At 42.7% G+C, this 22,309-nt stretch overlaps 1 protein-coding gene across 1 annotated transcript; it reads right to left on the bottom strand.

Moving 5' to 3' along the window:
• Positions 1-2,482: 2,482 nt before the first annotated feature.
• Positions 2,483-12,826, bottom strand: TRIM68 (tripartite motif containing 68). The gene is made up of 7 exons (XM_019449607.2): positions 12,735-12,826; positions 9,703-10,185; positions 7,938-8,033; positions 6,813-7,073; positions 5,817-5,839; positions 5,143-5,243; positions 2,483-4,940 (listed from the first exon to the last, which is right to left on the bottom strand). The coding sequence occupies exons 2-7, from the start codon at positions 10,126-10,128 to the stop codon at positions 4,390-4,392; spliced, it is 1,458 nt and encodes a 485-aa protein (XP_019305152.1). The 5' UTR covers positions 10,129-10,185; positions 12,735-12,826; the 3' UTR covers positions 2,483-4,389.
• Positions 12,827-22,309: the final 9,483 nt, after the last annotated feature.

Genomic DNA, 22,309 nt, shown 5'->3' with positions numbered 1-22,309 from the left:
GACAGGAAGCCATCAAAATCCTTGAGGAGAAAGCAGGCAAAAACCTCTTTGATCTTGGCCGCAGTAACTTCTTACTCAACACATCACCAGAGGCAAGGGAAACAAAAGCAAAAATGAAATACTGGGACCTCCTCAAAATAAAAAGCTTCTTTCTGTACAGCAAAGGAAACGATCAGCAAAACTAAAAGGCAACTGACGGAATGGGAGAAGATATTTGCAAATGACATATCAGATAAAGGATTAGTATCCAAAATCTATAAAGAACTTATCAAACTCTACACCTGAAAAACAAATAATCCAGTGAAGAAATGGGCAAAAGAAATGAATAGACACTTCTCCAAAGAAGACATCCAGATGGCCAACTGACACATGAAAAAATGCTTAATATCACTCATCATCAGGGAAATACAAATCAAAATCACAATGATATACCACCTCACACCTCTCAGAATGGCTAACAATAACAACTCAGGCAACAACAAATGTTGGCAAGGATGTGGAGAAAGAGGATCTCTTTTGCACTGCTGGTGGGAATGCAAACTGGTGCAGCCACTCTGGAAAACAGGATGGAGGTTCCTGAGAAAATTAAAAATAAAACTACCCTATGACCCAGCAATTGCACTACTAGGTATTTATCCAAGGGATACAGGTATGCTGTTTTGAAGGGGCACATGAACCCCAATGTTTATAGCAGCACTATCAACAATAGATGAAGTATGGAAAGAGCCCAGATATCCATCGATGGATGAGTGAAGATGTGATACACACACACACACACACACACACACACACAGGAGTATTACTTGGCAATCAAAAAGAATGAACCCTGCAATTTGCAACTACATGGATGGAACTAGAGGGTATTACTCTAAGCAAAATTACTCAGAGAAAGACAAATACCATATGACTTCACTCATATGAGGACTTTAAGATACAAAACAGATGAACATAAGGGAAGGGAAGCAAAAATAATATAAAAATGGAGTGGGACAAAACATAAGAGACTCTTAAATATGGAGAACAAGCAGAGGGTTACTGGAGGGGTTGTGGGAAGGGCATGGGCTAAATGGGTAAGGGGCATTAAGGAATCTACTCCTGAAATCATTGTTGCACTATATGCTAACTAACTTGGATGTAAATTAAAAAAACAAAAAAAAAACCAAAAAAAAACCAAAAAAAACCATTCCTGTTTGAAAAACGGGAGACTGAATTTCCTGTAGGGAGTCCAAGGATTTTTCCCTGTCTCTATGCAGGACCTACCTATTTTCCCCATTAATAGCCTTTTGCCTCAAGGCTCAGGCATTGCACTCCTTGGTTTCTCTGCTAGTAAAATAAGGGTGGGCAAAGCTCATCCCTGTCTTGTAGTGAATCATCTCACAAAGCTGGAGGAGAGTGGTACAGGCAATCTATGCTCAGTGTGGCCACCTGCTTCTTCCCTCTGGACCCCTTTTGTAACTATTTTTGAATTATTTTTTTAAAATATTTTTTAACGTTTATTTATTATTTTTGAGACAGAGAGAGACAGAGCATGAACAGGGGAGGGTCAGAGAGAGGGAGACACAGAATCCGAAACAGGCTCCAGGCTCTGAGCTGTCAGCACAGAGCTCGACGCGGGACTCCAACTCACGGACCACGAGATCATGACCTGAGCCGAAGTCGGCCGCTCAACCGACTGAGCCACCCAGGCGCCCCTGAATTATTTTTTTTTTAACAGAATTATAGTTAAGTACCATCTAGTTGTTCATACCCCTATGAAATAAGAAGAGCTTATTTTTATTTTTGTGTTTTGATTCTAGGCATATGAATGAAAGTACCCTCACTTAAGTATTTACACACTCACACACCCACACATGGTGCCAAGACTGGGCTGTAATGGTGAACTAGACAAACAAGGTTCTGGTCTTCACAGGGTTCTTAGAAAGGAAGTAAGCAACAGCCCTAGATGAAAGGGTTTCATACACTTAAGAACTTCAATATTCTTGCTTGGTCTTAAAAATCAGACAGTATGAAATAAACAATGTATCTAACCTTGTACTTCTGACAAGTAACCAAAAAAAAAAAAAAAAAACAAAAACAAAACCAAAAACAAAACCCTACCTAAAACAGCGTGTTACCAATGAAGCCATTCCATTACTTAATTAACTCTAGGTTTGAATGAATTTACCTCCTAATAATCCTTTTTCTAAGAGACTTCCAGGGTTTGTCCTAATAAAACCATAGTAAAAGAACAGCACTGGTTTGGTTCCTATCCTCTTATGCTAAGTATCCATGGATGTTACTGGAAGCACTTTCTAAAAATCTATTTCTCAAGTCTATAAACAATTCCCCAGGGATTCCTCCTATACAAAGACATGGTCTCTTTAACGAGGTCTGCTCAACCCTTTGCCAAGACCAGGTCTGTGACTTACTAGTTCATTCCTCTCCAAGCAGAGAATGGAAACTTCTCCCCTTCTGCTAATGCTTGAGGAGTGACTTGGAAGCATGGTGGGCAGAATATGAGTTTATTTCTCCATTTTAGCCTGTTTTACCTCCTCCGCACATGAGCACCCAATAAAATGAAAGTACAAAGACAATTTCTGCTACTCTTTATTACAGGAATTACTTTACTTCTGCCTATACCTGACCTGCTGTCTACTTTGCTGCCCAATCCTGACTCAACAGTCAATTCCTTCAAACTTAAACTATATCAGACATTGACTTCTACAGCATCATGGCAACAACATGTGATGTATACATCATGGTCCCTTGCTATAGGCAGGGTCAATAGTTTCTACACATTTGCCTTGCAGTTGGTTTCCAGGCACAAGCATTCCCACATCATATTCCTAAGCCCCATAATGAGCTATTTTTGCCACACACATCACGCTAAGGTCGACAGCCCAGACATATAGTTTCAATTCCCTTTCATTATAACTTATGGCTCCAGAGCTGGCTTTTTGTGCCTCATCCTATTTTTTCTCCCACACTTACCTCCTACTTTTCTCCTTCTGTCATAGATTTAGAGAAGAGAAAGGCATAATATTATGTAGTTACCAGAGCCATGAAGATTCCACTGGTGACAGAAAAAGATCCAAACTTTAGCCCAACTAGCTTGTGGCTGAGCCTTCTTTCTAGTGTACGTGTTTTGCATTTTTCTTTTCATTATTTCCATTCTGTACCCTGATGTCACAGTCCCCATTATAATCCAAATACAAACACATAATAGATGCACAACATATTACTGTGGCCCAGAGTCTGGCACTGGCATGGGCACCTTTCTGTCTAACGGGCTGAGATTGTCAGGAGACAGTCTAAGGAACAAACACACTGCTGTAAAGATGCTGGCTGTTAAGAAGGTGAAGCAGGAAGGCTACTACAGGCGGAATCTGTGGCTTGCCTTCCTCTGTCCCTCAGAAAGGAACAAAAGTATAGGATGGATCGGAGATCGTCACAACAATCCTGTGAGGTAGGAGAGTATGCAATTACTATACCCATTTTCCCATTGAGGACACTTACAATCTTTCAGACATGTGGGATGTTTCAGATCCAGATGTAATGAATGATATGCAGGCATGTGACCTCAGAAGTGAGTTTGTCAATCTTGTTTCATTCGAATGTGAGAGATACTTTATAATCTTTACAATCTTCTTTCAACAGTTTTGTGAGAAGTTACTTGCTGCATTAAGGCCATTTCAGTTTCTCCATCCATAAAGTGAAAGTAAAAACAAGGCTCACAGGTTTTCTGATCCTGAGAGTCAGAGAAAAGGGCAGGACCAGGACCTACCTCTCCTTAGAGTCTGAGATACAGTGATTTTCCCAGCTTATGCTCAGAGAGGCGTGGCCTGGGCAGTGTCGCAATGCATTTCTCTAGTTAGGAGGTCAGAGAGCTGGGGTCAGATATGGGTTGCTCAGTAGCAGCAAACCTCAGGCAAAGCATCCTCTACTGGTATTAGCACAGCAACCAGCTCTGGATATGGCTCTGGATACGGACAATTATCTTTTGGCTTTTTGGTAAACCCCACACAAAAGGTTTCCTGAAGGCTGGATCTACTTCATAACCCTCGCTGACTTAATTATGGCACCAATGAGGACCAGGGAAGAAGAGCATGAGCTACAGACAGGACAAAGTCCTGACTCTTAACACCAACAGGTTATCTTACAACTGCTCTGATCCTCACCCTCAGCCCTGTCATACTTCCCTCACGGGGGTGTCATGCTCATCTGACTGAGCCTCAACTTTTTCAGATGAGTGACTTTGGCCAAGTAGCAACAGACCACTGAGCCAGGCAAAGGACTCCCTGGATCCTAGGCTCAGCTAAGTTCAAGGGCATCTGTGTCAGAGGCCAGGTTCACCAAGACCCCTGTGGGCCAGGCAAAACTCCAAGGCCTCTGGCTAGGATGGTGGCTCAGTTAGTCCTCCTCATCCAGGGAGCAGATGGTCAGAGGAGCCGTGTTGTTAGCTCCAATGCTATAGCAAGGACTAAAGTAGGGCAGGAGACGCCCAGGGAAGGGATAGTGGGGGAAAGTGAAAATGTGGGAGCCATTGTCAGTCACATTATAGAAAGAGATATCATGGGCCTCATAATCCAGGAAGATCCCCACCCGGCGGGGAGGGACCAGCAAGGACAGGAGCGGGTATTCATCAGTGCCTGCTCGGTACTCATTTCCCTTCCGCAGCCTTATCACCCAGAATCCATAGTGGGGGGATAAATAGACCACCTCCTTCCGGTCTACATTTTCCTTGCACACTCCCAGGCCCCATTCTGACCTGTCTCCCACTTCCACCTCCCAGTAGTGCCGGCCTGAGGAGATGCACTGGCTGCCCAGGACGATATTGTAGCGGTAGAATCTCTCAGGATTGTCGGGCAGTTTCTGCTTGGTATCTCCATAACGCACGCATTTTCTGTCCTCAGACACAATGAGACGGGAATAAGCAGTGTCTGGATCCAGGCGCACATCAGCTGGGGGAAAAAGATCCTGGTTGGTGACACTGACACATGGCACAAGGCACGGGTGTGGTCTCTTTGATGAACACAGCCATGGGTTTCTCAAAGATGGGTGGGACTGAGGCTAGCTGGGGCATCCAGAGGGCACTGAACCATTTTCCTTCTCTAGGAGGGGTCCCTCCCACTGCCCATCATAACCTTTCCTAGTATTCATTACCTGCATATGTCTTCAAAATCTCTCTTAGCCCCGGCACACGGCAATCTGTCTTTAGCTCAAGGGAGACTGGTTCTGGTCGCTGTAGGCTCCAAGACTTGCTCCTGGCAGAGAAGTGGTGACCCTTGAGGCCAGAAGACCCTTGGGGCCATCTGGGCCTTCCCTTACTACAGGAAAGATGGGCTTGGCCAGGGACAGTCAGTGGGGTGCCCCTCCACAGCAACAACAGGCAAAACAGAGATGTGATGATTATTTGCCTGAGCCTGAATGGATTGTGGTACAGAGAGAACAAACACATTTTGTGCTGGGGGAGGGTCAGATGTGTAATGGGTGCTGGGAGAGGCAGCAGCGTGCCACAAAGGAGGAAGGCCAATACCCAGGCTGGAGCACCAATGGAGACATCTTTTTTCCTTCTTGGGCAACCTACTTAAGACTACATATTTTATAACTTTACCTGAAATTCTTATTGGAACTACTGGAAATGAATTTGACCGACTACAAAGAAGGAAGAAGGCTGATGAACAAAGCTTCTTTAGCAAATGTAAGGAAAGATGATTATGGACCAGCAGCCACTCTTCTGTAGGTATGGGGTCTACATTTCTTCCCTACTTCTGCCTCTGGTCGGGCCCCACTATTCTTCACAGGGCTGCCTTGGAGCTCCAAGGATGTGAACATACCTGTTTAAGATTTCCTGAATACCCTAGAAGGAGAAAAAAAATGCAGCACATGAGTATGTGCTATTCCCTTTTTTTTTAATTTTATTTTTTAAAATTTACATCCAAATTAGTTAGCATATAGAACAACAGTGATTTCAGGAGTTGATTCCTTAGTGCCCCTTACCCATTTAGCCCACCCCCATCCCACAACCCCTCCAGTAACCCTCAATTTGTTCTCCATATTTATGAGTCTCTCCTGTTTTGTCCCCCTCCATGTTTTTATTTTTGCTTCCCTTCCCTTATGTTCATCTGTTTTGTCTCTTCAAGTCCTCATATGAGTGAAGTCATATGATTTTTGTCTTTCTCTGACTAATTTCACTTAGTTCCATTCACATAGTTGCAAATGGCAAGATTTCATTCTTTTGGATTGCCAAGTAATACTCCACTGTATATATATACCACAACTTCTTTATCCATTCATCCATCAATGGACATTCGGCTCTTTCCATACTTTGGCTATTGTTGATAGTGCTGCTATAAACATGGGGGTGCATGTCCCTTCGAAACAGCCCACCTGTATCCTGGGTGGGATATTGCTGGGTCGTAGGGTAGTTCTATTTTTAATTTTTTTGAGAAACCTCCAGACTGTTTTCCAGAGTGGCTGCACCAGCTTGCATTCCCAGAGTATGTGCTATTCCTTGGAGGGACCAGATAACACCGAGCCCTGGGAGGGGGTTTCTCTAAGGGAAAGGGAGGTGGAGAGCAAGGCTGGACTGGTTGACTTCAGGCTCCACCTTGACTCTCAGGCCAGAGGGGAAGGACTGGTATGAAGCCAGAGCTGCCTGAGCACTGCCCTACCTGCAATGTGACAAAAGGTCATGCCAGGCATTAGCAGAGGGGAGAAGGTATATGGGATCAATGTCTGACAGGCTCTGGTGAAGACTAGCTAATTCTCTCCTGGAGTCCCATGCCACCTTTAGCTCTCATTCAAAGTTCCCAAGAAAACCCACCACTTACCTGCAGCATCCAGCGGACAGGCCTCTGAGACCTCTCTTCCAGCTCTGCAATCATCCCCCACAGCACCCGACTCTGCTGGATGAGCTCATTACGATTCTGCTCCAGTTTTTGCACGGTCTCCCCCTCTTCTTGCTCTAGGCTGGTGAGGGCTGCGGCTGCTTCTACCTCCAGTTGCCGACCTGGTGGCTGTTTTTTCTTTAATAATCGCCGATATTTCTCAAACTCCCACATGATACTCTGCTTTCGGGTTTCTACCTGGATCTATAGAGCCAGGACCAGAAATCAGTACTGCTACTTCTTGTAAGGGCCATCCAGGACTGAGGGAACTGGCACATGCATACACACATACTCTGGCATGTGCTGGTACCAACTGTGTATCAGGCCCTGCAGAAGCCAAGATGAAGGATACTGATTTTCCTACCTCTCCGTTCCCAGAGCAACAGTACATGCTTCTGGGTCCCTATTACTACTCTTCTTGACCCTAGTGGGGCCCAGGATATTATCTTGGTACTCTATGCTCTAGACTCTTTTCTATTTTCAGAATAATATATTCTACCTTCAGAATAATGACCAGGAGGATTACACTTAGGTCTCTAAGGCAGTGTGACTTTACACTGTTAGTGTTGCTCCTTATGGATATTCTATCAATTCAATATGCTCTTTTAGGTTGGTTCAATGTTACCTCCTGTGGATCAAAAGTTCTGACGGTTTGGTAGTTAATGGTTCTCAAACTTATTACAGGGATGATTATCCAATATTCTAGTAACTTAACTTTTAGTAAATATGCTCTCACTGGGGAAAGTGAAACAGAAACAATGTATTACTAAGCCTTATATAAATCTTACCAGTGTGAACTTATGCATACCTGAATTATGTAGTTTTCCTTTCTCACATGTGAGGACACAAACCCAGAGGTCATCCCTTTATCACTATCAAGAAACTGAAATTGAGAGGGTACATAGCCTGCCTGAGGCCACACACTTGGTAGAGAATGCTGGTTGGAGGACCCCAGGGTCTCTGACTTGAATGCTGCATCTGGCCTCATACAGATGAGGAGGCTACCGCAGGCCAGCTCCAGGAAAACACAGGGACCACACAGTCTCCCCTCCCCAGGTGGCAACCTGCCTTCCAGCTGGCAGTTCGCTTCCTCTCACCAACTTCCAGCTTCCAGGCCTCATCTTGCTCTTTTTTCAGATGCTCCAAAGCCTCGTGGAGTTTCCACTGAAAGAAATAAAAACCTCATGAGGACACTTCAGGCAGCCCAGGTTGTCAATGAGGCTTCCTAGCACTGGCAGGAAAACAAGTGTCCCTCAGGCAGGCAGAATGATTGCTGGAGGTAAAGGGAGTGCCTGGGGTTGGTGTGGGGGACAGTGATTCCTGCCCGGACGACATTGGAGGCAGCACTCTGACCATTTCAGCTCCCACAGTTTCTAAGTTTCTGTAAAATAGAAGAAAAGGTCCATTTCCAACCTTGGACGTTCCTATCCATGCCTATTTTTATCCTTATCTGCCTTGTTATCCTATAGCCTCTTAAAACCTTGTTATTCGGAGTAATGTCCATGTGGGTTAGCAGCATTCACATTACCAGGGAGCTGCTAGAAATGTAGAATCCTGGCCTCACCCCTGACCTGCTGAATCAGAACCTGAATTGTTCACATACATATTAAAAGTAAGAAGCTCTATCCTAGAATATTACCACAAGAGATTACTGCTGGAAAGCATAAAGTGTTCTGATCATAATATTAACCATTTTATTAAAGATTTGCCAGGTGCCACATGTGGCTTCAGCACTAAACCTACATTTAGTGCTCACAACCCTTGAGTATTATCCCTATTTTGTAGATAGGTGACTACAAAGGCTCGGTGACTGAACTCCCCAAGGTCATTCAGCTAGTAAATAGCTGGGCTGGGATTTAACTCCGCTCTCTAACTGCTATGCCAATATTTCACTGCCTCCCTATTTTAAAACTCAAAATAAAATGAACTAGGAAGTGCTTCTAATTTTTTAGAAATCATTTTTTCATAGAAAAACACCTAATTCGGGAGATTTGTTTTACACTCTTACATTCTAAACTCAACTTCAAGAAAGAGAAGACCAGTACGAGATCAGTGGATCACAGAATCACTGGGATAATGAATCTGATAAAGATATGTCAGCATGGGCATCTGGAAAAAGAGCAAGAAGCTGGAAACTGATGGGGGGAGCTATAGAAAAGGAGCAGCAGGTGTAACAGAGATGACCCCCCCCCCCAAAAAAAAAATAAAAAGAGTAGGGAAAGGAGAAAGAACACTGGATGAAGAGCAAGAAGACCGAAGTCCCAGCCTTTGATCTTCCTTTAACTTATTTAACCTAAAGTCAGACATGCCTTATAATGTAATATTAGATAATCTCACTTAATCCTAAATGACTCAGCCATGGTCCCTTCCAGCTCTAAAATCATTTATCATGATCTCAAATTTCTAAACCTCAGTTTTGTAGATAAAGGACAGAGTTGAGGTGACTATTGCCAAATGATTATTTGTGGCATTTCTAAGAGGAGTTTGCAGATTTTGCTGGGTGTGGCCTTGACTGCTTCATGCCCAAACTCATTCAAGGCTCTCAGAACCTCAGCCAAACCAAACTGGTCTCCTTCAAATTCTCAGTAAGGAAAGCATGTTTGGGCTAGGCATTAAGCCATGCTAGGCTCAGGGATAGGGTGTGGAAGCAGGAGGAAAGGAAATGCAAGGAGAGGTGTGGCTCACTGTATCTGGTCCCCAGGATCAGTGGGTGTGAGGAGTCAAGGGAATCAGCTCTCACTTAGTCTCTGGGGCTCCTGGTCAAGTCCTTGATCTAGAGACAGCCAAGAGTGGGGCAGGGGGGAGACTGGGGTGGCTGGCCTCCATCTCCCACCTTATACTCCCAGGTGGCATCCTCCATAGGCACAACACTGTGGTCCTCATGCTCAGGGGACTGGCTGCAGGCCTCACACATGATCAGGCCATCCACTTTGCAGAACATCTTTAGCTGTTCCCTGTGAAGCTCACACACATCACCCTTCAGCCCCATTCCTGGATGCAGCCCTAGCAGACGAACTTTTTCTACAACATTGGCCAGCTGCCAATTAGGCCGCAGGTTCCTTGGCTGGACAGGAGCCCGGCAGAGGGGACAGGTGTAACCCCAGTTCTGGGATTCTCCTGGAACCTCCCAGAGTCCAGAGAGACAGCCGTGGCAGAAGCTGTGACCACAGTCGATGCTCACAGGCTCCCTCAGAAAGGTCATGCAGATGGGACAGGCCACTTCTTCCACGATGGCTTCCACCAATGCTGCAGGATCCATGGCTCCTTCTCACTCCCTCCTCAGAACATGAATAAAGCCAGGCAGAGGTAGTCAAGGCTGAGAAGGAAAGAAAAAAAAAAACAACACAACAGGATAAAAATGTTCTTCTGTTGAAGAGCAAAGGGATCAGCAAAAAGGATAGTGATTGAAAAAAGCTAACTTTCACCTTTGGATCCTTTATTGACCCTATTTAATAAGTGTTGGCCTTCCCAACTGAAGTTCTGACTCAGTCATATTATTCATACCATGGTAGAGACAGCTGGGGTGCCTAAGTGAGTGGATATTGGGAGTTTTCTGTTTTCATTCATTTGGTCATCCCTCCTCTGAGTTTGTTCACCAGACCATTCCCATTCTACTTCAATCACATTCTCCAAACCAGCTTTGTTTCTCTTGAGCTTGGTAAAGGTCCCCAAAAATGTGATGTTTCAGTATCCAAAATAAGGCCAGAAATACCCCTAGGTATATATACTTCAAGGTGCAGAAAAGGTAATAATACTAGATGCCCATTGCCTATATGCTTAGTTTGTTTTCTTGTGTTGCATATTTAAGTGTAAAGTATAAGGGAACCAGCAATATTTTCTCCACACCCTCTAAAGCTCTGCCCATTTCTCAAGCACTAATATTCACTAAGATGACAAAACACTTTCCTCAGCCTTCAGTGATATGTTTAGAAGCAAAGATGAAATAACACCCATTGCAAGATAAAAACACAGGTCATCTGATGACAGTCAAATCCACATTGATGAAGGCACTACCCCAGCAAGAAACCTGAGATTTTTGCCAGGGCCAGATATGAATATGGAACTTGAATGGTCAATGGCAGGCTCTTGGCTCAGTAGGCAATATTTGTTTGTTCACTTCCCAAGTTTGTGTGTTCCTGGCTAGAATCTGTAAAGGGAAGAGCCATGTTGGTCTTAGTCACAGCTGTATCCTCAGTGCCTAAACAGTGCCTGCCATGCCATTATTGTTGAATAAATATTTGTGGAATGAATAAACCAGGTAGGTATAGGAAATAGCTCCTAGACACAAAATGCTTTTATAATTTGTCAGGTAATTGAGAGCATATCATACAGTAATAAAAACAGCAAACACTCCTTAAGCACTTCCACTATGCTCCAGGCACTTTTCTGAGTACTTTACACAGATTAACTCAGTTTATTTCACAACCCTAAACAGAAACCATTATATTACTGTTCTCCTTTTACAGATGCTTGGCCCTGGGCTCCACCATTCTATCTTGGGCAAATTACTTAACCTCTCTAGCTTCAGGGTAGAATAAAATTTCAAGAGAGAGAAATCACTGTGGTTTAGGGTAGTCCAGTAGGCTTCCTGAAGAAACTGGAGCAGTGAGTAGATTTTGCAGGGCTCTCTGCAGGCCTTCTCATCGACCTCCCTGCCTCCTGATTGTCTACCTCCCAGTATCACTGCCAAACCGTGGGATCCAGTATCCTAAAACCTAGTTTTGTGAAATCACTCACCTACTGAGAGCCTCTCCTGGTTCCCCACCACCAGTCCAATAGGAATCTCTCTCTTCACCCCTGAAACAGCAACTACGCCCAGTTAAGCAAAGGGAGAAACTTCCACGCTTTCCTGAACCCATGTCTTCAGGGTTATTTCTATTTTTGTAGCTTGAAATGACTTCTCCGTGATCCTACTCTTAACATCATTTGATACACAGACACACATATGTTTATCACCTTACTTCTCACACTAAAAGTTTCATGAGGATAAGGATATTCTCTTATTTTGTTCACTACTATATCCATCAAGAAGAGTTGCTTCAAACATTTTTTCAATATGAAAGAATTAGTGTATATATAGTAGCTTGGAAGTGGAATATCCTCATCTAATACAGAGGGGCACCAAGAGCTACCACCTAAAGTTGGCACAAAAGTAGTTATTATCTATGATTTAAAGCAACAAAGATCAACAGGAGAATGCAAATAGAAATCGAAAACTGAGAACATGGTGGCAGTAGAGAGGTAAGGCAAAGAAATATCCAAATAATAAATCAAGAAAAAACAGCAAAGCATATCTTAAGATTTCAGAGTCATAAAGATCTAAATATGAAAAAGTTGAAAGTGGTGGCCTCTGTAAGAAGGACAGCGGCAGGGAGCTATTGCTCTTCCACATAAGACCTGCTTTATTGGTTTATTTTTTATTATACATAAATTACTTTCACAAAAGTTGAATTATTAGACGTTTAATTGCTTCGACCTTGCCTTTGCCGGGGTGGGGGTGGGGTGGCAATCTGGGAAAGGCATTTGAGGGCGGAGAGGTGAGCGTGGAAAAACCTCGAGAGGAGGGATCAGAGCTGAGAGAGGGCGAGGGAGGCGGTGACCCCGGAGTTTCGGGAGCAGAGGGGGATGGTAACCTCCTGGCTGCACGACGCGGGGCAGGGCCCGCGGAATGAGGACTGGTGGGGACAGAAAAAGGTGAGCCTGCAGGACCGCTGACTTCGGAACGGGAATAGCTGTCACCCACCTCCCTCCTCAGCCGGGACTAGCGCCCGGCGGCAGAAACTGAAAGAGTAGACAGACGCCAGGTTCCCGCGGCTGCGTGCCCCCAGCGACCCGAGCCGCTGGTTCAGCCAGCGTAACACTTACCGCCGGCCGGAGATGAAGGCCCCAAAGCTGCCAGCTCCTCTGCCTCTCTAGCAGGGCTCCTAGGCTCCGCCCGCAGGACCGGAGCCAATGAGCGGCGGGCAGGGCCCGGGATCGCAGTGGGAGAAACCAATCACAGGCAGGGATCGAGACAATCCTAGCCAATCGGAGGTTGGCTCTCGGAGCGCCAGTGTTTTTTTTCTGCTACGTGGGTTTTTCTGGCTCCTTCCACTCAGAGGCTCTTAAACTGTGAAGGGGCCCAGGAGTTAGTCCCAGGACAGGTGGAAGGGTTGAGAATCGCGAACGACGACCCCCAGGCCCTGCTGACTCTGGTCCTGAGGAACCTCGCGGTCTCACCCTTCCTCTCCGGCTGACTAGAGGCTTTTCACAGCGAGCCTTGTTCCTTTTGGGTAATAGCACCGGACCTAATACTATTCATTTGCCAGTTTTCTGTGTTAAAGTCGGCGGCATATGAGGTCAGTCACGAGTAGTTCTGTGACCCAATTTAGCAGGGCTGGGCACACATATGCAGTTTTCTGTACGATGAGCGACCTCTCCTGGCTCCAGGCTGCAGGCACAGGGTTCTCATGAAAAAACCCTCCTGAATTTTCCTGGCGAACTCTTATCACTTATTGCCATAATCCACTTTAAAGTTAGAGGCAGAGATGGAGATTAAAGAGTGCGCTTGTCTTGATGTATGGAAGGGTTGAATCATTATGTTGTACACTGGAAACTAATAATAACAATGTATGTTAACTCACTGGAAGCAAAATAAATACTTCTAAAAAAAGTTAGAAACAGATATTGGGAGCTGGTAGAGTAGAAGTGGAATCTCTGGTTACAAATTGTCATTGATTTTTTTTTTTTAATTTTTAGAAGACTGGTACCCCTCTCTCAGCCAAAGACACAGATACCGTCGTGTGCACACACAAACTGCTATTTTAAGGCAGTGTTTTGGGTTTTTCTTTGTACTCACAGCACCTTATCCTTTTCCTGATACTTAGGTGTTTACTGGATAAGCAAGGCATAGCCTGTCCACGTGGAGAGTAACCAGGAAATGCTCCAATTGAAACCCAGTTCCAAATGATTTCATTGCTGGGTCTGTACGCTTTGGATCCTCATGCCAATGTCAGGGTCCAGACCATGGTTGGAACAATGAAGAGTGAGGACCAGAAAATTCCTGAAATAAATGAGCAAATAAAAGAAAAAAAGATGTCACTGATGTCTGAGTTACACCCTCTTCCTCACCTGGATCTAGAGAAATGACTGCCCTAACAGAAGAGTGAATGGGCTAGTGAAACAAGCCACTTTAAACTTTTATTGAGCATCAGCTTTTTGCAGCTCTTGTACTGGATGCTGGGATTACAGCTATTGGCCAGAAAGTGTCTGCTCTTCAGGAGCTCAAGATCAAGTCAGTTGTGCTCTGGAGCTTTGGTGAAATTGAACTAGTTAATGGGGGAGATCCTTTTCATTTGTAACTTGCAACTGTCCATGACCATGACTGACTCTCAAAGGCCCAGACAAAAGGGCACCTTAGGGTTGCTGGGGGAGAGGGCTTGTGTTCACCAAGGGAAGGCTGGAAGGAGAGCATTTGAAGACCTATCAGCCTGTCACCTGTGCAGAGAAGGTGTCCTTTCCAGCCTCACTAAGGGTGCCTTGTTTGCTGTGAAAAGCAGACATGTGTATGCAGGCGAGGCTCTGTTTTGGAGACATTGCAAGGCTATAACTGCAGACTGCAATCCTCTGCCTGAATCCAAGACAGATCAGGACAAGGTGAGTGGCTAGCTGTAAGATCGTGTCTATGCTGTGGGAGAAGAATGTTACCATAGGAAAAGCAAAGACTGAGAACTGATTGGGAGGCAGGGAAGGAAGTGAGGGCATTGAGGAAGTGGGGCTAAGGAAGGGCTAGGGAAGCTGGTACAGTCCCTGAAGCCTCACTAGGCTTCATTCAAGCTTAGGCTTGAACTTTAGAGGGTAGGAGATAGTTGCCTCTGCTACTGGCATAACAATCAGAAGGAAAAGCTGTGATGGGTGGAGGCTAAGAGAAGTGTCTCTCAGACAATGGATACTTGCCCCACTGTACCTCAGAAGTCTCGTTCTCGACCTCTTATAATAGAGTAAGACCTCCTGCTCCTCCAGTGTTTTCAGTTGTCGTCAGTTTCCAGAAAGCAAAGCTGACACTTACCCAGGGTCAAAGTAGGGAAGTTAGGGTTTCCCTCCCCCATCCACTCATCGTTAGCCCAAGCTAAGAGGGAAGAAATCCCAGCTCAGAGCAGACCTTTGTTAACACTCTCACTTAGTCTGGGGAAGAGAGTCAGGGATGGAGGGGCAAGAGGAGCCTAGAAGCTAACACCTAGAATTCTGTCTAGAGGAGGTGGAGAGCCTTCTTCGAAGTGCTCCTGAGTCACTGGAGGCCAGTGAAAGTGATTAGGAAGTCTCTAAGAGTGTGTATTAGCTATTAGGCATCCCAAGAGACTGAGAACAGGATGTAGAGAAGGGAGCAGCTGTAGAAGCAAAGGAAAGGAGCAATAGTAGGAAGAAGACCTACTTCGGTGTGGCTTCAGCATGAGATGCCATGAATGGAAGTACAGCACATGTATGTGTGTTTGTGTATGTGTGATGTTTTAAAAAGAATACATTTTTATATTATGTTTTATTTATAGTTACCAAGATATATTTATACTGGTGATAGTTGCATATAACAGTCAGGAAGGAGTCTGGATGGTTGACTGCAGAACGAGTCATACAAATACTGTTAATGGTTTTGATCTTCGTGTTATGTTGGATTAAAAAATAATAAGAAATAGCTTTACAGTTCATTGTATTGGTATCTATTTAGATTTCTTTAAATTTTGAATGTTTCAGTAAGTAGTTTTCCTCAGTATCAGTGTTTCCATGATTTATGAATGTACAATTATGCAAAGTTGTGATATTGTGATTTATAATAAGAAATATATGTTTGGCCTTTCCTATGTTTGGCTCCTAAAACCTTTGGAATTTTCTCTGTGATGAGAGCCACAAAGGCGTCTATTGTTATGTTAATGAGATGACTTTTGGACCTCACCTAAGGATGGGGGCTGGTTGCCAAGAAAACCTACAGTTAGAGGGCTGTAAGTTTCAGTCTTGCCCTCTGGCCTACCTCTGATCACCAGGGGAAGAGAGAAGGGTTAGAGGTTGAATCAATCACTGGTGGCCAAAGATTTATTTAATCAGTCATGCCTCTGTAATGAAGCCTCCATAAAAACCCAAGAGGACGGAGTTGGGAGAGTTTCTGGTTTGGTGAATGTGTGGAGGTGCTGGGAGAGTCGCGCCCCTGGAGAGGAAATGGAAACTTTGTGTCCTTTTCTGTAGCTTGCCCTGTGCATCTCTTTCATATGGCTGTTTCTGAGTTATATGCTTTAATGATAAATCAGTAATCCAGTTTTGTGAACTGCTCTAGCAAATTAGTTGAACCCAAAGAGGACCTCTGGTTTATAGCCAGTAGGTAGTAGCACAGGTAACAACCTGTGTGTGTGTTGGGGGGCTGGGGGGGTAGAGGGGGCCGGTCTTGTAGGACTGAACCCTTAACCTATGGATCTGATGCTTGTTTTGGGGTGGATAGTGTTAGAACTGAGTTGAATTCTCGCCCTGTATGTGTTTGAGAATTGCTTGTTCCTGTGGAAAAACCTCTTCCACTCCTTCACAGGTTGAAATTGGGTCCAGCAATCCAAATTAAACGTATTATCTTAATTTTGAGTTTTCTTCATTTCTAGACTTTTTCTTGATTATGATAGCTAATATTATGCATTTACCACTACTTTTTTTTTTTTTTTCCCCTGAGAGACTTACCTTTATTGCCAAAGGTCTAATTTGTCATTTCACTCAAGGAAGCTGTTAATTTATGGTTATTTTAACTTTCTTTTTTCCTGATGTTATTCCTATTATATTACTCTTTATTTTACTTTTGCCCATTTTCTTTTCTTTTTTTTCACTTTTTGCATTAGTTTTTAGTTTATTTATTGGGCGTATAAAGTTTTCTCTAAATTTGTGTCAGGCTATATATCCCATAAATTGTAATGATGCTTTCATTGTCATTAAATAAACTATAACTACTGTTTTGAATGTAGTTTTCTCCAGAAATTGTTGAATTAGGTTTTTTTTTCTTTTTATTAAATCGAAGTCTAGTTGACACACAACATTGCATTAGTTTCAGGTATACAACACAGTGATTCGACAAGTTTGTATGTTATGCTATGATCACCATAAGTGAAGTTTTAAATATATGAGTACAGTTGACCCTTGAACAGCATGAATTTGAATAGTGCAGGTCCACTTATACCTGGGTTTTTTACACTATACTACTGTAAGTGTATTATCTTCTCCTTATAATTTACCTAATAACGTTTTCTCTCCTCTAGTTTAGTTTATTGTAAGAATAATACAGTGTATAATACATGTAACATACAAAATATGTGTCAGTCGGCTGTTTATGTTATTGGTAAGGCTTCTGGCTAACAGTAGGGTATTAGTAGTTAAGTTTTGGGGGAGTCAAAAGTTAAATGTGGGTATTTGTGCAGGGTGTATGGGGTGGCTAATGCCCTTAACCCCCACATTGTTCAAGGGTCAACTGTAATTTTTTTTAGGCTTGCTATTATTTTATGACCACAATGTATAAGAATTTATTTTAAAAAGTTTTTTTTAATGTTTATTTACTTTTGAGAGAGAGAGACAGAGCATGAGCGGGGGAAGGGCAGAGAGAGAGGGAGACACAGAATCCAAAGCAGGCTCCAGGTTCGGAGCTGTCAGCACAGAGCCCGACGCGGGGCTCGAACCCACAAGCTGTGAGATCATGACCCTGAGCTGAAGTCGGACGCTTAACCGAATGAGCCACCCAGGTGCCCTGAGAATTTATTTTTTAAATGCCATTACAACCTTGCTTTGGGAAAATATTTTGTGGCCAACTATGTAATTGTGGAATTATTCAGCAGGTGATGGAAAAGAAGGCATATTTCTATAGTAGAAAAGATTAAATTGATGTAGTTGCTTTATCAGAGCATAATAGAGTTTAGAGGGATTTGGCCAAACTCATTGCCTTGGACATGGGTAGCAGAAGGTTGAGTTAGGAACCAGCCAGCCAAAATGCTGACTAATAGTAGGGGTTGAAAGTATCAGAAACATATTTTAATCAGAGAAAGGACTTACTAAGCAGTATTAGGTAGCTCATTGGTGATGCAGGCAGGAACATCATTAAGTTACTCTGTAGAAATGTCACTACTACCTCCATTGAACATAGCCAGCTCATATTTTAGTTCCCATATTGGCACTAGAAACTGTCACTAGAATCTCTACCTCTGCTTTCTCTGGAAGATGGATTCTTCTATTAATAATTTTCACCTGAATGATTCAGTGTGGCATCTGCTTTTTTATGTTCTTAGCTTCTGAATCTACTTCTTGCAGGTTTGCATGATTGACAGCACTTAGATCACATGCTTCCACACACAGTAGTAGATTGGAATATTGTTCTCATCTATTTTCTTGTTAGGGCAGTGTTCAACCCCATCCAAGGTCTTATGACTCACAGTGCCTCCTGAGAGATGGAGAATATTTCCCCAGGCCATTATCAGACTTGGCAATGTGGCTGTCATGGATCATTGGAATGGGAGCTAAGGAAGTGTTTCAGTTTCCTACAAACCATTTATGAGATACGATCACACTACTTCTTCGTATTATCCCTCTGCCACAGTAAAGACATGTCCCAGAAAGGAACTCCCCCTTCAGCTTGAGTCCTGGATGAGAAGACCTGTGGATCAGAGTCCCAGCAGACTGCCTGCAGCCAAGGCCATAACAAATGAATAAAAAATGTTTGTTGTAAGCTCCTGTGATTTTGGAGTTTTTGTTATGGTAGAAAAACCAATTAATTAGCCATGAAGGTGACTTTATGGTTTTCATCTTGGGGAGATGTAGAATCATAAGGAGGGAAATTCCTGAAACACAGAAAGATCAATCCAATGATGAGTGGCTGCAATGAATGACAAATTTCCACCACAAACATTAACTCTATATTCATAAAATTTAGAAAACACACATGAATTCTCAGAACAAAATGTAGTCACCATGTTGTACAATAGCATTTCCCTAGTCAAAAAGAAGTTCAGAGCCACATTGCCATCATAGGTCCTTAAAGAGAAATATAATCTTATTTATGGAGGAGGCAGAAAGGAAAAAATGAGGGAAAAAAAAGATTGATGGTTTCAAGTTTTCAAAATTGTTCTCTTTGTCAAAATGTGTCTATTTAGTGTCTAGAGCTAGACTCGGGAGTGTCTCTAATTAAGAAGTTGGGAGTGATGCTGATTCCCACAGAATGTGAGGTGAAAAAAAAATTTATATAAACAGTCTTCTTTTTGAGGAGAATGGTATATGAAAAACTTTTGTTTTCTCAATTTAGAAATTTTCAGTGTATCATTCTTCTCCTAATTATCAGTATGTATGTTATAAAACCGCTACATTTTCCTTTCCCTTTCCTTTGTCCCCATACTTTCCAAACATCCCAGATGCAGCATTGAGAGTATGCCTTATCTAAGGATACACTATCTACTTTCTTTTGAGCAGGATGCATGATATTCAACAAAAACAAATTTCAAGCAAAGGTGAGGGCCCAACATTTCCCACAGTCCTTGTTATCTGCTTTTTTCTTTGTATTTCTGTGTATCTGCTGTGGGATTCCAAAGACTCCAGCTCTCTCCAAAGTGGCTACCACAGCTACTTACTGGCCTGGGATTCCTGTGAGTCTGGCCTTCTTGGGAGGTTTTTCATTATTCTTTACATTCACGAGCTAGACAAATCATGACAGCTAGTTCCCGAACCAGAGCTACTATTTTCTTCCAGAACCTAAGCTTTCCGGGACCCAGAGAGGCCTATTTTGGTCTAGCTATGTCTTCCTATATTCTTGCTTTTTCTCATCGAGCTTTTGTATTTTCCAGAACTTCTATAAATGTTGTCACCTCTGTTCATGGTTAGTAAGCTATGACTCTAACTTCCTTTACTATTGCATTTCCCTCTTTTTTTTGCTTCCTATCATTTCAAGCAGGTCCATATTGTTGTTTTTTTAAACTTCTAACATTAGCAACATATCTTCTCTACCACTTGTATGAGCAACACATTTACTGGATCAAAATGTTCTCCAGTGCTCCCTCATTTGCTTTTTCAACTCAACTCCAAAGGAGGATACTCTCCTCCTTCAATTCCTGACACACCCTTAGTTTGTCTATTACCATTTCTAAAGTTCATAGGTATCCTTCTCTCTCTTCATTAATACACACTGTCACTATTTTACCTGCTAAGATGGATGAGTATACAGCTGCCACTATTGTTTCTAAGCCAATTGATTACCAAAGCAATAGCATTCTTTTTAAAAAATGTTTATTTATTTATTTTGAGAGTGGGGGGTGGGCAGAGAGAGAGGGAGAGAGAGAATCTCTAGCAGGCTCTATTTTGTCAGTGCAGAGCCCGATGCGAGGCTCTAACTCATGAACTGTGAGATCATCACCTGAGCCAAAATCAAGAGTCAGATGCCCAATGAACTGAGCCATCCAGGCACCACCCAAAGCAATGACATTCTTGTTATAGGTTTCTTTTAATTATTTATTGGCCTGAGGATTTATGATAATTTTATTCACAGCTCTTGCCCCCCTGCAATTCAAAATAAGGTTGCTTCTTTATCTGCTTACTAATGACATTTATTATTCTTGGAACCACATTCCAGATCTCTGAAATACACAGCTTTGATTAGGGTGTAACTAATAAATGAACCAAGTGTGATTTTTGATGCATAGTCAATGTTCAGAGACAGATTTTGGACAAGATATGCAGTTCCTTAGAAGTTAGTTCTACCTCCATCCTGGATACAACTTAAAGGAGATTACAAAGAAGGAGAAGGAGAAGAAAACCACCAAAATTTGGGGAAACATATATAGTGCTATTTACTACTTCATTGTAGTAACATCTTAGAGGCCTAAAATAACCTCACTAAATCTCTAGCTACTTTGGGGTTAATTCACCCTTGGCCCACTTAGAATTACTCCACTCTTACCATTTGATGTAATGGAGAGTTTCCCTGCCTTCCAAGGCAAATCCCTGACTCCACAAATCAAGATCTTATGTATGTGGTACCATTTTCAGTTTGAGACCTAAATATGAGGGGCTTTGCACTGCCTACAAATGGTCTTGCAAAGTGGGATAGTCCTATGCTCCTTCCCCAGTCTGCAGAGATGTGACCTGAAGGACACAGATGATTAATACAGTATAAACAGTAAAAATGGAGTTCTAATTCTGCCTGGAAATAGTCATATATAGACTCAAAAAGATATTCCTGCAAAGCCACAGAGGTCCCATAGAACATGAATAAGAACATGAATAAGAAGAGAGATTCTGGAGAGATCATGCAGGGCTCATTCTCCTTGCTAAGAAGTTTGAGTTTTGACTTTATCTGAAGCCACAGTGAAGTTTTAAGATGGAGACTGACATGTTTAGATATGAAAGTATACCAGGGAACAGGGACTTGGAATTTTCAGTAAATTGTTTAGCCACAAAGTTTATTACCAAATGGTCACTCATGAGCTTATGTACCCCAGTGTGATTTGAAGAGTTTGAAATCAAGAAAATATGTATACCTGTTCAGTTATATTTATAATCCCTTTTTTCTTCCATTAACAAAAAATCCCACACTAAGGAATTTCAGTCTTCATTGTGCCCATTGCTCTTTCCAGCAATATATAAGATTCTTATGGGTATACTGTGATCAGGCACAGTTTCCCTTAAAGTCTTTTAGGGTTTGACACCCCAACTTTTAAGATCATTTTTATCAATTGTGAGTATGCATGAGAATAATAGATGATTTAGAGCTTTGAAATACTGCCCTCAGTGATAGTTATTCAGCCAGCACTGTGAAACATGGTCTTAGAAGTTAGAGCTCTGTACCATGCAAGACTGTGCGGTAAAAAGAAGGCCGTTATGAAATAATGCTAAGGGAAGATCAAGATTCAACATTGCACCCAAGAGGGTTTTGGGAAGATGGCAACATAACTTTGATTTCCACTTTCTAACTTTGTATGTCAAAAAATTCAACTAAGAAAATAAAATTTAACAAGAATATACAATCCTGTCACACAAAAGAGAGGAAAATTCATTCTAAAATTTGGGATTCCTGTGAATCTATTGAGAATATGGTAGAAAGCAGCTGACCTCCTTTGGGGGAAAGCTCTCATGAAACCATGTTGGGAGGCCCTCACTTCAGAGCCTCCAGTATTTGGCACCTGTGGAAAGAACTCTGCCTCATGTCTCCATGGGTGTTCTGGCCAGCTTACCTGGGCTATTTCTCATAACCTTCCTAAGAAAAGGCCCAACCTACTGTTCATTGAAAAGGCAGAACATTATGAGAACCTGTGTCAGCTAAGACCAGTGATTTGTCAAACCATAATTCATAACCATGAGCAGATAAAAGGAAGCTAGTAATGTGGAAAAATATCAGAGCTTGAAAAAAAGATAACAAATATGAGAAATCAAATGGCCCAGTAAAAAACAGGGAAGAAACGAGAGAACCT

Source organism: Panthera pardus, unplaced genomic scaffold (genome assembly GCF_024362965.1).
Source record: "Panthera pardus isolate Hobbes unplaced genomic scaffold, ASM2436296v1 HiC_scaffold_12, whole genome shotgun sequence".
NCBI classification, from domain to species: Eukaryota; Metazoa; Chordata; class Mammalia; order Carnivora; family Felidae; genus Panthera; species Panthera pardus.
Note: the sequence above shows the minus strand (reverse complement) of the source record. Positions and strands in the feature narration are given on the sequence as shown.